The sequence below is a fragment of the Falco cherrug genome, chromosome 5 (genome assembly GCF_023634085.1).
Source record: "Falco cherrug isolate bFalChe1 chromosome 5, bFalChe1.pri, whole genome shotgun sequence".
Lineage (NCBI taxonomy): Eukaryota > Metazoa > Chordata > Aves > Falconiformes > Falconidae > Falco > Falco cherrug.
Window position 1 is genome coordinate 18,174,247 of NC_073701.1, and position 16,222 is coordinate 18,190,468.

At 40.8% G+C, this 16,222-nt stretch overlaps 1 protein-coding gene across 2 annotated transcripts in view; it reads right to left on the reverse strand.

Moving 5' to 3' along the window:
• Window positions 1–16,222, reverse strand: part of ST8SIA1 (ST8 alpha-N-acetyl-neuraminide alpha-2,8-sialyltransferase 1) — a 141,437-nt gene that overhangs the window by 64,104 nt on the left and 61,111 nt on the right. For both annotated transcript variants that reach the window (XM_055712930.1, XM_055712931.1), the window contains exons 3-4: window positions 8,474–8,583; window positions 2,280–2,372 (exon numbers count right to left, since the gene is read on the reverse strand). In XM_055712930.1, coding sequence (XP_055568905.1) covers window positions 2,280–2,372; window positions 8,474–8,583 — 203 coding nt within the window. The remainder of the gene's footprint in view (window positions 1–2,279; window positions 2,373–8,473; window positions 8,584–16,222) is intronic.

Consider the following 16,222-nt stretch of genomic DNA (forward strand, 5'->3'; position numbering starts at 1 on the left):
TAATCCCATTATGTGAAGCTGGTTAACTTATATCTTAGAAACAGATACATATCAGTCACCAATCTGAATGTCCTTGAATTTCATGAAAGTCTGGACTTACAAGCAGCCTTAATTCCTTAAAAATCTTATTTCCATATAATCAATATCTATGTTGACAGAGTAGCAGTCTTTTTTTCTATTTTAACTTTCAAGATTTAACCTTTTTTCCAACTCTAACAACACACAGGAGGTAAAATTATGAGTTTGGACAGCATACAGGAAACACCAGTAAAACGTTATTTGAAAAAAATTTAAAAAGTCTCTTCCTGACCAGGCAAAGGAAGCAATGCATCAGACCTCTCAAAACCTCCAAGCCTCAGAGGTTTCTGCCAATTTTCAGTGCTATGAATTTGTTCTCTGTGTCATTCTCAGTTACTGGTTGTATATCTCCACCTAATCAATACACATGCATATGTATCCCACAGTACTTTCTCATCAAAGGTCTTGCATCCCAGTTTTTTATCCGCTCACTTTGAAAACTGACATTGAACACAATCCTGTTTCCTGTTCCCCATCTATTCCTTCTTCCCTTTCTCTTTTTTCATATCCCTCCCCCTCCACTCCTCCTTGTGATATCCCGCTCTCACAAAGTAGCATCTCACTCTTTCCATCTGCTTCTTCAACCATCTGCTCGCTCCTTCCCTTCCCTCTTGCTGGATAACTCCGCAGCCTCTCTAGTGTAGCTCCACAGTCTCCCTATAGCATCACTAAAACTCTTTTTCCTTTTCCTTTTCTGTTCAAAACCACTAAGTGCAGTGAGATTTCCACTCTAGGCCTTAATGGAGGGCAGGGTGCAAAATAAATATCCATCAGTTTAATAATCCTCTCCCTTGATAACTGTAAAATCCTTCGTAAGCTTCCTGTTTCCAAAATGCCATGGCCAAACTGATCTTTCCTTGATGGGATGCTCTGGCCATTTCATCCCACTTCTTAGATCAATTTCATCAGCTATCTACATCCCACAAGATTTTCAGAATCCCCATATTCAGGTCCGCTGCCCTGAGCAGTCCCCTCTTCTCACCAGGCACCTGGTGCCATCCTCTGCCAGTTCTGCTTGGTTTGCTTTGATCTGATCCCACAAGCATTTCTGTGCCTTCTGCTGTTCAGACACTCTGCCTGGAATCAGCTCTTGAAGCTGATTACTACTCCATTTCCCTCTTGCTCGCCCTCTCTTTTCTACTTTGTCAAAGACTGTCATCTTTTCCACACACAAAACTAGAGAACCCTTCAATTACTGATAGAGAGGAAAAATATTACATTTAAATACCATCAAACACCCATTTCCAAGTCTGTGCCTTTCTTCTTCCTAAAACACCTGGCTTTCTATTATTCATTTTATTTCCTTGTTTTGCTTCCTTTCGCAGTCCTTCACCTCCCAGTACCCACATTATACATTTCTTTATGCCTAATCATTTCCTGTTCATCATCTTGGTTTATGCCTTTTCTCCTGTGTTTTCCAGTGAACATGGCAGGTTTCTACCAGACCTCGTTCTGCCCAAGAACAGCCTACCTCATTCCAGGCGATAAACAAATAACATAACACATAACATAACATAACTTAAAATTCAGCAAGGCAAAAATCAAAGAGATGGCTTTGACTTTTTTTGCTCCCTCTTCCCCTCTCTCATCAGCTACTGACATTTGTAAAATTTCAACCAACTCTAATAAACAACCAAAAGTTGTCCCAGTTTCCTCAGAAAGCGAGGCTTGTATGACCACAACCTGCCAATCAGTTCCATCCTGACCACATTCGTACCTGTAAGTCAATATCAAACAACTAATACAATGACAGTAAGGACCCAGAGGTTATCAGCAAAGAGAAACTCAAATTAGCATCTTCATTAACTGTGGGATGCAGCAGCCAGCTGGCCTGACCAGCAGAGTGGCGGGGCCACCCATCGGTACGTGCCTGGCTTGGGAGCAGCCAAAGCACCTCTGGCCTGTGCCCAGCACACAGTCAAGGGAGGGAGCTGGAAGCACTGAGGAGAGTCTGGTAGACGAAATAACTCTGTAATAGCCAGCCTCCCTTAGTTTCCCTGCTTACAGTGAAAGCACCAGGGGTTTAGTCTTGAATCATTTCACCCAACACCAAAACATTGCCTATATCATCTTTTCCAGATCCTTTTCCAGGATCAGAGAGCTGTTAAGAACGTAACACCAATGCACCAACATTTACAGCACAGAAGAAGCATTTTTCTTTTTGTTTCCCCCGACCAGAGAAGGAACAATGTGCTCTCTACCTTTTCTGAATGATACTGGGATTGGCAGTCACCAGCTGGGTTTTCAATCCAACGTCCTTGCTGTATTCACTGGACAGAGGAGGAAGGTTGCACCTGTGCACAGGAAGACAGTCAAGATTTTAAATGACATTCAGGACTGACAGGCTTCAACCTCAGTCTTTTCTAATTTGCACGTTTTCAGGTGGGCTGTTGTTTGGTTGGTTGTTTGGATTTAAAAAAAAAAAAAAAAAGCAAGCTGTCCAAAAATGTAAAAGTGCTGTATAAATACTAGACCAAGCTACAGAAGTTCCCCTGTACTGCATCTATAATCGCAATAGGACATTTTTGTTCCACATTGTGGGGAAATGTAGAAATAAAACCTTTTGCAGGGATAACTTTAACTGCTAAGCAAAAACAGACAGAGGACTAGCTATTCCAACAGGCTGAGAGGCTGTGGAAGAGGCTGTTTTTATCTATAGCAAATACTTCTTTTTCCAAACTCTTTTGAAGTTCTGTTTTTCACTCTGTTCTGTCTTGTTTACCAGCATCAGGCTCCAGAGTGTTACCACTCTGGTATTACAAGCATTCCACATCTTGCAAACAATGGGCAACTGGTTTTTTTAATAATACATTGCAGGGTATCTTCAGCACACAGAACATACCAAGAAAACACAGAGAAAAAATTTTAAGTGACTATTTAAATATGTGCATCTCAGTTCTGCTCACAGACTTGTTCTGGTAGGCCAGGTGATAACGTAATAAAGAGAAAGTGACTGAGAAAATTTACTTTGGAAAGCCAAAACTCCAGAAAATGGAAGTAGAGAGAAACTTCCAAACAACTAACAGCCCTAAACGCTCCATAGTCAACACCTAGAAGAAGGAGGAAGGTGCTGTAGATAAAGATTTAAATACATTCAAACAGTATCCAAGCCTATGCACTGCTCCAAAAATTGCAGTCAGGAGAAATCTACTAAATATATAGAGATTACATCAAAAACTGGTTTCAAAACATTTTTCATTTCAAATTTGTCCAACATTTAAAATCAAAGATATGAACAATATTTTTAATGCTTAAAAGGCAAAAATGATACCACGATTCTCAGAGAGAAGTAGAATTTGGAATTTTTTCAGAAAAAGGCTTTTATTTTTTTTATGTTTTGGGGTTTGGGGGTTTTATTGGGCTTTTTTTTTAAAAACTAAGGAAGTTAAAAAAAAAGTTTGGGCTCTACCATAACCAAATTTGCCCTCCAATTTTTAAGTTCAACCATGGAATGAAGACATCCCCATTTGCACATGCTGGTTTCAGTGGTTTTCTGCAGCGTGCTGGAAAAGCACGGCATGGAGACAGAGCACACGAGGTAAGGAAAGACGAGGAGCACGCTGGAGTGACAGCTCCTGCTCTTCCTGCTCCCACCTAGAGCGTGTGCTGAGCAAACACCAACCCTAAAGAAGGGGTCCAGCAGCCCCTGGTTGCTTTAAGCTCTGCAGACAACCACCCTCCAGAGAGGACGAGGCCCCAGCACTGGAAGAGGGCAGGCAGAGGCACAGAGAGTTTTTTATGTTCATGACTTCTCGTCTCATTACCAGAGAGACATGGCTTCCTTTGCTGTGCGTCACACCTGTGAAGGGCTATGTCATTTTTCTCACCGTCTTCTGTATTAAACTCTCTGTAGCACTCCACTTCTGCAGGCATCCTCCAGGCAGCTGACATCAGTCATGAAACCCTTGAGGCCAACAACGAGTTGCTTATCTGATTTTTTTAATGTTAATAATTCAGAGGCCCATTTCCTGCACTGGTGAGAGGCAGGAGCTGGGGAAGCGAGCTATGGTTCCGTTTTTTATTGCAGTTTCCAGGGGCTACTGCAGAAACTGTCAGGCTGTTGTTGCATTACACGTTGCCATATGCTTCCGCCGTGCTGGGAAAACCAGCCTTGTCACAAGGGATGTCCTTTATTCCACAGCAGTCACTGCCTCTGCTGGCATTTTCATTGACCTCTGCAGTGTTTGGAGAAGGGATCCAGGCACTTGTGTCAGTGCAGTGCAGTGCAGCAAGCATGTGCAAATTCCCGGCTGCACCTCCATGTGTTACAGTTTTGTGCAATGTTAGTGCCCAGTGAGGGCACTTGTGTGCACATGGTATACTCTCTGCAATTTTTCTTAATGCAAAACATCCCACATTCCCTAGGAAAAAAACACAGTAATGTTATATCTGCATGCATTTGCATGCAAATACCAGCTCTCAAAACCATATTCTTAAATTCATGCCATCAGGAAATGCTAAGGAGAAAGACAGTGAAGTCCCACCTGTAGGGAACACAGATGAATTCAATCACATTCACTGAGAAAAATAAAATTTCCAGGGACATTTTCTCCTTTTCATGACTCTACTTGTTAAGATGCGCACAATGTATTGAGATGTCAGTTAGGAAACAGCTTTTAGCTTGGTCTACCACAATTTAAGAGAAGCTAAACAACTTAAAAAGAAGCCAGAAAAGAGGAATCAAAATAAGAGGTTTCAGAAAACACAAATCATTGAGAAGAAAAACAAAGCCAAAAACTGGAAGCATAGAGGAAGTTTAATTCCCAGACATGAAGAATGATAACGCTTAAAAAAAAAAAAAAAAAAAAAAAAAAAATCGAGAAAGGTTTACATGAAACAAAATCAAGTAAGTAAATAAACAGATAAATGAATAAACACAGCAATAGGTTGCTTCCTGAACCTGCACTCGGTAGGATGCAAATTAATGAGACTAATACTATTTGGAGAGGTTGTAGAAATGCTTTCAGTAGCAGTTTTCAATGGCAGGTCAAACAAATATTTGTGAAGCAAGACATATAGGTGATTTGCCTCAGGCCTAGGTGACCCCTGGCAGACTACAGTTTAATGCTCTCAGATTTGAATAAACACAAACTCACAGGGCAAGTTTTTAAGATGCCATTGTGTGATGAAGTTTATTTAAAAGCACTATGAAAGACGAAGATGTCTCCCTAGTTTTTATCATCTTACATCTCAACAATGAAATTTCTTTCACATGTCCCAGATGTAGTGTTTAAACACATCTAATTCCTTTCATCAGTAAGTCTCATTCCTACCTTGTTCTGCATGAAATACAAACAAATGGTCTGAGCATCCAGAAGAAACTCTGCAAGAAATCAGTTGGTCAACAAAAACTTCTTGGCCTTTCAGATCATTTTCTTGAACAGGTCAGCAGAGTGGCGAGTGTTGTGCAGGTGAGGAACACACCAAGAAGCAAAAGACTCATCCTAGGAAACATCTTTTTAGTTATCTTACTCTTGCTCCGGGTACTAAGGAGTAAGTATGTGAGTGTGCAGGAAAGAAGGAAGTACCAGGACAGTGTTTCAGGCCAGTATTCTTTACATGAGCCTAACTGGAAAAGTCTTCATATATAGAACATCAATATGACTTAGACCCAGCCTGTAGTTAGGGGAAAAAAATTATCAACAAGCACAGTGGTCTGTGTGCGCCTTTACGACATCTGGGACCTTACAACTCAATAGGTAGAAAGAGCTGCAAGGGTAAAACGAGAGGGATCCCTCAAGCCTCACCAGGCAGAAATGGCTCTTCTGGGTTTGGCTCAGACAGCAGTCCATGGCCCGCAGGTGGAGAGAATCCAGGCAACTTGCCTGACACACATGCACTTGGTAGATGCTATACGACTATCTACCTATTTTAGAACGTTATATAAGCACATATACTAAACCCTAGGGAGTAATACGAATTTAACGTGCAAATGCAAACATTCATTTTTGTTCCTTTGTGGCACCTTGGCCAACGTCAAGACAGTAATTGCATAATGCAGCTGAAAGCCACGTTTCTCTGGACTTGTCTACAAACCTCAAAGTGCCACCATATTTAACCTCCTCAGCTCCACCTGGGCTGGTATGGCTAGATGGCACTGCACAGTGTGATTAAAGGAAAACAACTTGGCCTCCCTAAACCAGGACAGCTACAAGTCAACTTGAAATAGTGACAAGTTGCTTCTAGTTTTGGAATAAATTCACCAGCAAACTGCTGAAAGAAGTCCCCACAATCCCCTGCTATTTTGCAGAGAGAAACCCTCTCTCTGGGAGACACACAAACCACAGCAAAGCCATGGAAAGCGGTTGGAGGAATGGGAGAATCATGAGATGTAGAAATATGTCTTCAAAAACTAATGCCAAGAAAATGTGTCTCTTCTGTCAAATCCAGACAAAATCATTGCTTAGGGTTTAGTGCCCAACACTTGTCTCTTGAAATAAATGTTAGCAGGAAGGGAGGGGGGAATTTTTTTTTTTTTTTCCTTAGAAATAAGGATTACAACTTTGAAAACCAGCCAGGTATCAGAAAAGCCCATTATAACCACAGTACCTAAATATGTAGACCATATGCCACGCACCTTTTTCATTGCAGTTGCCTTAGGGGCTGAGAACTGCTGCTCTTTTAATCTCTGTGTTGGTATAACTGTGTTTGTAGAAGATGCTCAGCAATGAGAGGAGTTTAAACTCATTAATTAACCTTAGTGATTACAAGATATCAGAGAAGATGACTGCAATCATATGATAGAGCTTACGGAAATACATGTAAATTAAATTTAAAAAAATGTGAATGGAAGAAAAGAACAAAGGCAAAACCTGGGATGAAGTTTCACACTGTGGATATACTTGAAAGACATTACAGAAATTACTTTAAAAAAAATGAAAGATGTTATGCAAGTCACTATTGTGTTCTTTCTTTCTCAGCTCTCAGATTATAGAAATCAGATTTAGAAAAGATCAACTGAATCCTGTCTTCTGCCTGCTATAAAAATATTTTCTCCCAGTGGTGTATTAGTTTCTAACCCAAAAGAACTGAAACATTTTCCATGAATATGACTGCACATCACTAATACAATGCAGCCTGCAGGCAGCTGCTGGGATTTTTACAGGATTCTCCCTATCACTTATTTCCAATTCAAAATAAGTTCTGTACAGATAATGGTTGCGTTACCCTCCCTGGAGAGAAAAGGATTTTTCTGATCAAGCTACAACTGCTGCATCTTTTTTTAAAAAAAAAGTTTGTATTGTTTTTGTAACTGATTGCTCCTGCAGCATTTCAATTTCCCATTGCATCTAGATAATATTACCATGGTATATACCCGGCAGTTTCTTATATTTAGTCTGTGGAACACCTAAAGAGTTTTGCAGTAATGGCAATCAGCACGCTGCCTCTCTCCCCCTGTGCCTTACATCTTCTCTTTTGTGAATGCTCTAAGCATATGTTTCCCTCTGCCTTTAGTTTGTTGTATTTCTTTGCTTTAATGTTGAAGGCATTTTTGGTCTTCGAGGTGCAAACCAGAAATTACAGTAATATTGTTTCGTTTGCAGCAATTTGCATGGCTTCATAATAAGCCATCAGGATCTAATAAGGAGACTTGCTAAAGTCTTCTTGCTAAAGTGGGTGTTCATTATGCATCCATCTCAAAACCCAAAGAAACTCAATTTCTCATCTCTTGGGAGCATTCCTCCAGTTTCTCCCCCAGAATATTTTTCTTCTTCATGTTTAACAGGGAGGAACTAATTTCTGCCTTTCTTCCTTAAAGAATGCAGACCTAGAAAGTGTCAAATTCAATCACGAAAGCAGTAGCTGGTTCAACATCCCCCTTGACAGGTTCTTATAACTTCAGAAAGACTGGAGGGAAAGGAAATGCGAGGAACCCCAAATCAAGGAAAGAGGTTCAGCCTTTCCTCAGACAGTCAACCAGAAATCAACCTTCAGGGAAGACAAACACAGGAACATTTTAGCTTGTTCCAACCTATTTCTTAAGCCTTGCCTCAGAAATCAGTACCTACTCATCTTGAATTCAGTGGGTTCCATATGACAGCATTTAGAGTTCCAGAGGACAGAACCCAGTGCAGGATGAGACCCTGCCTAACACTGCATAACTAAAGAGAAAAGCAGCTCTTCAGTACCTCTCTGTGACACGGCACAATCTGTCACAACCTTAACCCATCCACCCACAGGTTGTCCCCACACTACACCCATTTGCAGAAGCCAGTCAGAACTCTTTTTTGCCTCTCCTCACACTTTTACCCAAATTGCTTGTGTAAAGCACCCTGCAAAGGGCAGGAGGGGAACAACAAATTATAGTTGATTAATCACAACTGAATAGCTTTGAAAAGTCCACAACTTAGCAGGGGGAAGGGGAGACAATGTGTCATTGAGGTTTCTGTCTTACCGCATGACAAAATCTGCTTGATCTATTTGTTTGCCGCAGCCGCTCCTTTTCAGGATCCCACCGTTTCCCACCACGGAGCATTTCTTCAGTGGCAGCTGGAAGGGAGTAGCCTAGCAACACAAAACAAGGACCGGTTTTACAGAGGAGAACACACACATCTTTGTAGCAGCCGATTCTTGAGAACCCAGGGAGCTGGCAGGGCTCAAAGTGATGAAAGAAAAGGGAGAACTAGGAGCTAGGGGAAAAAAAAAAAAAAAAGTACAGAAATTAGCTGGTAAATAGATGTGGGATAGGTCTTATCTCTACTCCCCAAAACAGGATGCAACAAATGTGATAAAGAAGATAGTGATATTTCTGCAAAACCAAAATCATCGAGTCCTGATGCAGATACTGACCAAGCCAGGCAGTCAGTGACCTTCTAGCCAAGCTGGAAGGACACAGGGGAAGACAGACAACCGGGGGGCGGGGAAAAAAAAACAAACCAAAACAAAACACCAAAAACCTAACATGAAATTGACCTTCCTTAACTGATATACAAAAGACAGCTCTGGGGAAGACCAGAAGGAAGGAACATGAACTAGGTGATGACAGAAGGGCACCGGGAATCAGGAGTCACCCTGGCTCCCTCCATGGTTTTGTCACTGGGACAGGTCACTCTGACGCCTGAGGCAAAGGTATGTAGAGCTTGACAGCAGCTGCTTAAACACTCAGCTGCCCAAACACAGCGTAAATTAAAATTAGAAAGGAACCATTTTAACTAAGGAGCTCTTGTAGTGCTTAGCAGGTTATAGAAGTGCAAGGTCAAATTGTTATGCTATCCTATGCATCAAGCACTGTAATAAATCAGATCTGTATAGTCATCTTCATGCAAGAGGATCTCAAAACTATGGGTGGGACATCTTCCTGTCATCCCCAAGTCATTCACCTTTAGTGAGGCTGGGACAATTATTTAAACGGGACACAATGCACCAGTGCAGACCAGCACAGTAAAAAAAAAAAAAAAAAAAAAAAAAAAGAAAAAAAGAAGTCGTGAAAAGACATGTGAATTTAAAGCAGTGTGATTTAGTTACAAAATGGAATTTGTCTATATCACAAGACTTAATATTCTCCTTATGCAAAAAAAAACATGTGTGGGGATTCTTCATTTATCAAACCTGTCAAAACCTGACTTTGCAGTAGAGACAGAAGTTACTGCACAGGCCTCCGAGAACACAGATGCCAGGGCGACAGGATGCAGCATTGCAAAACAGTTCTCCTCTCCGGGAGGACAAGGTAGAATGGCAGCAGCACTCATCCTCACATGTACAAAGCAAAGTCTAACACTGCATTGTGTGTTCACGGTCCAGAAAACAGACCCAACATTACAGCACAAACCCTGTATTTCTTTTCTTTCTTAGATATATTTCCTTTATCTTCTTTTCTCAGCAAACCAGATTCCATTCAGCTAGTATGAACCCACAACCTGCTTTCTAATGAAAAACATTACAGCATTTTGATTATCCTAACTCTGGATTAAGATATGCTAATGCAGAAAAACAAATTTTATTTTCCTGAGGCCCAGCCACCATTAGGAACTCAGTGATAGCACAGAAGAGCTAAGCATGCAGCTGCATTCTTGTCCTGCGTCTTCCTTCTCAAGAACATTTTCTAATTTACAGTTATTAAACTAGGAGTATATCTTGAAATTTAAAGGACATCTCATCTCTGAGGTGACCCTGACCAAATGAGAGCTCACATATCCACTAAAAGCCCGGGGAGGGGGACAGAAATCAGAGGAAACGTAGGAGAGATATGTTTTATAAATAAAGAGTACCTTTTTTATTCAAGATATATCAAAGCTCCTTCCAAGACAGCTAGTTACATAAAGGCAAGGTTGTGACAAACCATGGACAAAGGCAGCAGCCATTAACATTAACTGTAGTGTTTAAGAGTTGTGGACAGTCACATAAATTCTGTGGCTTTAGTGCATGTCAAGTTGCTTTAGACCCCCAAAATAAACATTTAGGAGTTCCTAAATGCTTTGAAATTCTGTGAGTTACAGACAGCCTTTTTTTTTTGAGACCTTCAAGCCTATTGCTGGAGAGCACTTGCAGTCCTTCAAGGGAGGCTTATATCCTGTTATGCTCAAAGATGATAAAATTAGTTGTCACTTGCATGTATACTTTTGTTTCCAAAAGCACAGGAATCTTTGAAACTCTTGTCCTTCAGAGAGTCCAAGAAACAAACAAACAAACAAGATCAGGGTTGCCAGGGTGATTTGAGGGAGCCAAAGAAAAGCAGAAGGGGCGGATAAGATCACCACTGTGTTTGTCCCCCTGCCTAACCTGCGAAGAAATCCACTCACTCTATGGACGTAAGAGGAAAAACAAGCTGAGTTCTCTGTGAAAAGCCAGCATGCCCTCAAAAGCCCACAGAAGCTCTTGCCTCACCCAGCAAAGTACTGAAAATTCATGTGGCACAGTCGATGGACAGTCCACATGCCACAGCGTAGTTTAAAATGTTCGACAGATGCATTTCACAGAGGATCATACTTACAAACTCTCTACAAACATTATGCAAAAGACCTGGTTCCAGTACCCTAACAGGGTGTGTGTGTGTGTGGGGGGGGGGGGGGGGGGGGGCGGGATGTTATAAAGGCCTAAGGTTTAATCGTTCCTGCTGCTTGGTAGGTTTTCAGCTGCTTTGAGCTTAATGAAGAGCAATTGCTTAGAACGACCTGAGAGAAACCTGCATTTGTTATCTCACACATGTACTTCAGACATTTAAATCACAGATCTGTATTACTTCTGAGACCACAGCGGCATTTCAGGAACTCTGCCTTGAGCCTCTTTGTCCAAACAAACTGCCCGGCCATACACAAATCACACAAGTCTTAAACACAAGCATTGCTCATAAGCAGCAATGACGCACGGCTCCTTTTTCTCTCTACAAAAGGCATTTATCCTTTTCCTCTTTCAAAGGAAAAGGCTGCTGGGCTTTGAAATTGTTAGGAAATCACCACCCTGTAAGTTGGCAGCAGCATACCCGACCCAGTGCAGGACACTAGTGCGATGGCACACTTGCCTCCCTCCCACACCCAAAGGGTGCTCACAGGACAGCACAGATACAGGTGCTCGTAGGCTCTCCAAAGCTAAAATGCTGAGGGCTTCATTCTGTGGCTACCCATAAGCACTCCGCTCATTGCTTCCTTTGGGCTGCCCAAAACAAGAGGTGCTAACAGCTTAAGCAAAATTGCAACACAATTAACCAAAAGGTAGTTGCAGCCCTAACAGCAGTAGAATTACTCGGCTTGTTACTAGCTTTCCAAATCATTACTGGACCTTCAAGATGTTTCCCTGCATCCTCTAGCTATTCCTACTGATGGATTTTCAGGGTATGCACCATGGATTTAAGGTTGAATTTAATATTTAATTAATTATCAAAACCTGAAGTTCTTTTCCTCTAAGGGTAAAAAAACATTGAAAAGGGACTCCAGTAATGTTTTGTTTCTCCATGCCATGTGATTTTGTTGTATTTTCATGGCGTGGGTAATGTGCCTTCAGATTTTTTGAATGTTGTTGGGGTTGAAGGGTTGGAAGAATGCTACAACTTGCCCCAGAATTAAACTGGCTTTACTTTTTTGTAAAATAGCCTTAGACATTACTTGCAATTTCAAGTAAGAGGCAATTTTCAATCAAGAGTGTTATATTTTTAAGGTGATGGTGCTATTTGGAGATAATACTATACAGTATTGCCAAGTTTGCTTCTAGATTTCTATTACCAGCAAAATATGTTTCATAGGACTTAGAAAAACCTTCTCATGCTTTTCTTCTTTACCACCCACAGCATGATTCTTTGCTAGGCAAATTCTCGATTCATGGTTAACAACATGTAAGTTCTCACATGGTGGGGACCCAGCTGTCATTTATACTAAATGCTCACAAAAAGCTCAGTTGTTTTTCTCTTTAAAATTGTAAGCTGGCCTAACAAATGCTGGCTTTGGACTTTAAAGTTGTAACAAAAGCATTTACGTTAATATTAGCTTGCTGAAACTCTGTTATTCTCATTGTCAACATATTCGTTGCTTTCTTCATTCATAAAATTTTAACGAACGGCTGGAGTCTTGTGGGTGGACTAGAAAAAAAATAGCACAGTGTCAGTTCATCTAGTGTACGAGAGAAAATGAAAAAGTGACCAACTCATCCCCATTTTTAAGGAATCATTACCACAGAATTTGCAAATACTGTTAACTAAAACCACTCTGCATGCTGGAAATAGGCAAGATGAATTCCCTTTAGAAGTTACATTTCAAATAATTTTAAAAAGGATTGCATGAGGTGGTTTTTAAAAGGCATCTCCAAACAAAACCAAAGACAGAAAGACCCTGTTGTCTCATTTTCCCTGGTTTAAAACAGTGACACTCTAATAATAATCAATGAAGATGTTCTAGTTGATATTCATGCAAACGAAAGAAGAACTTGCACACCCCCCTCAAATTCAATGACAAATAAGCACACAAAGCAACAGACTAAAGACTCCCCGTTGAATATAGGACTAATTTAACAAAGCATCTACCCAGCAATTCACTGATTAGTTTCATCATTCATCTAAGTAGAAATAAATCATTGTCATCAGTTAAAAGAACATTACACAGTACTAACAAAATATAATTTATTTTAGCTAATGCTGCTCTAATTCACTTTGATTTCATTGTTAGGTTGTTAATGCACTATTTTCTGCCCACTCCCTGCCAAAGACTTTAATCAGCAACCACGTTCTTACTGGGAAAACAGGAAAAATTACAGTATTCAGCCTCTGATTTAGAGCTGAAGATGTCAAAAACATTGAAAATACTGAGAAATTAAGTTAGGATAATTAAAAAAAAAAAAAAAAGCATTTTGAATTTGCAAGAGGTGCTGTGATTTTACTGTCCCTTTTAAGAAAGCAGCACCCCGATGAGAGGGGTGGTGTTCTACTGATTTTCCTAAGGAGCCAGCAAAACCCCGAGAGTCAATGAGAAGGCAAATTCAGCTCTTAAAACATTTTCTTGCACCTTTGTGTAAGGATGCAGCTGACACTTTAAAGGATAGCTCTCTGTGTGCCAGCCACAGGTAACACGGCCTTGGTTTTTTTTACACTGTCAGACATGGCGGGGTGGCAAACGCTCCTTCTTCATTGTTTACAAATCATCTTTGGTCTGATGGGCCTTTTGTTCCTCCTACAGAGCTGTCAAGACATGACAGCTTGATGGCAACCAGCTCCAAAAAACACTGATGTCAGGGACTGCGTATTCTCTGTACAGGAATGCCGAGGGTGGCTGTGGTTCCTTGCCTTTCACTCACCTCTCTGTGCAGCTGCTCCCGTCCTGCCCCGACCTGGGTACAGGGGCCCAGGGAGTAACTACAGGGAGTAACAGAAATGTAACGAACATCCCAGAGGGCAGCAGGAGCTGCTGCTCCCAAGAAAGAGAGGACTTTTCAGCCGACTTCCTACACTAACTATATTTCCTACATACCACATTTCACCACGAAAATTCTTAGGATTAGTGTTTGAGGGTTTTTAAAGTGAAAACTGAAAATTTTGGAAAATAGAAGATGGACTTCTTTTTGAGGAAAACTTCCTTTAAAATCGAGCACACTGTTATTTCAAAGGTCTTGCATGTAATAATTCGTAACTTCAGACATTTTACAACCTAAACCTGTTTTCAGCCTGGCCTTTCCGTTTGAAGTTTCTGATTGAAATAACCCTACAAAGTCTGAAATGCATCTAAAATCTTAACAATAATTTAGAACTCACTTTTGTATAGAGAAACAGAGGAGACATGGATTAGCATGGAAGTGTCTGAGAGCTGGAAAGGGAGAAAATCATTTCTGTATCACAGATCTTAAGAGAATGTTGTGGGCTGGAAGATGCATGCATTTTAACGTATCAAGAAACCATACTGATACTTCACTGACAGAGCTACTGAATGCCATATAACTCCTAAATTGTTTTGTGTTCATGCAAAGCTGTATTACAGAAGCTCATTAGTGAAACTGTTGAAAGCTGTATTTCACCTGTGCAAAATCAGTCAGAATCACAACGTATGTTCCATTGAGACTTGCTAAATGTGTTACCTGTAACTCGTACAAAATTTTCTATATTCCACTAATAGGTGAAATAACGTATTAAGCAAGAAGCAAGCCAAAAACCTGGCCTCTGTGGCAATGCTGTCACGAAACAGAGGGACAGGTACAAGCATACTTAAGAGTCATTTTGTGGATCAGAATGGAGCCCCTGCCAGACTAATCCCAGGTATGCAGCACACTGCCCTTTTTGTGTATTATAATTACGAATGTTAATAAATAAGCTTAGCACGCTTTTTCCAATTCTGGACTCAGATACTACCACACTCAGATATTCAATTACAAACCAATTAGTGCAATGAGAAACCGTGATAGTGACCATGAAATCCCTCTAGGAAACAAGAAAGATGTCCTACAGTGGACATCCAGCTACATTCTTTAGTTTAGGGTTTTTACTAGTTTCCTTGCTCCATAGAGGCATTGCCAACTAACACATTCTGAAACCTGAAGCTCATTGCTCGTACAAAAGAGAAGCGGTCTAGGTGGGGCAAGCTTCTCTGTAACACCATGCAAGCATGTCTCACCCACAACAGCAGTGCCTTTATCAAGGACTGAAGTAGAATTAAACGTTCAAGCTCACATCAGCTTTGTGCTCTTCACAAGTATGTAATTCATACGCTATTGTTTTTCATGAGATTAATGTCTCATGGAATATTTATACAGGGACACAGAACTGCAAAAGACCACTTAGGAGAGCGAACACATTGCCCTGATGCTGCAGGAAACCCTCTTGTATCCAAAAGGATACATGGAATATTAACTGCAGAGCAATCACACACAAAAGAGAGAACACTGCAACATACCTGCATATTCACAAAAAACACGGAGTACCAGTAACTAGCTGGCAGTCACTTTTATTTCAAGCTGTACTTTAAGCAGGAACTTCAAAATGGTGTGCTTTCTAATAGGTTTCCACCCAGCACGAAGTCACTGCAAGTGAGTACTTGCCGTGAATGAAAAGAACATTTCAGATTGCTCCTGTGGCATTTCATTCAATGGAATCAGCCTTTATCCAGCCAGGACAGCGATAGCACAGTGTGGGGATTAGGCGGTGGGCAGGGGGTGGTGCAGGGGGAAGCAGGAGATCACCTTTGGAGGTTTTAACCATTTATTTTAGAAAACAGATTACTGATGGTATATCATAACACTATTTTAAACAACAAACACTGTGAGAATGTGAAGGGAATTGTCCCTTATAAGAAAGGGAGAGACTAATGGGTGGGAAATCCCAAAGTTCTGTAAGATTACTGGATCCAAACTTTATGGCCTGCAATGCACTAGGACCCCAAACTTTGGATTAAAAATTATAAAAAGGAAATATTGTTTCATCATTAATTAAAAAAAGGAAATGAGCATACTGGGGGTGGGGAGGGTGTCTCTTATTCTGGAAGGTGTTATAGCTTCCAACATTTCCACAATTTGGAGGCCTTAAGAAGGGCGTGAGCTGCCTTCGAAATAGCTGCATTTAGATGTTCATGGAGCAACCCAGCCCCACGTAAACTGTACAAAATGGAAAAATATTGTACAAATCTCTTGAGAAACAGCTTGATCAGAATTTGTAAATAACTGCCTCTGTTGGTTTCCCTAATCACCTTCTCATACACTTGAATAACTCACTTCACTTTTTCTTTTTTAATCCTGTCCA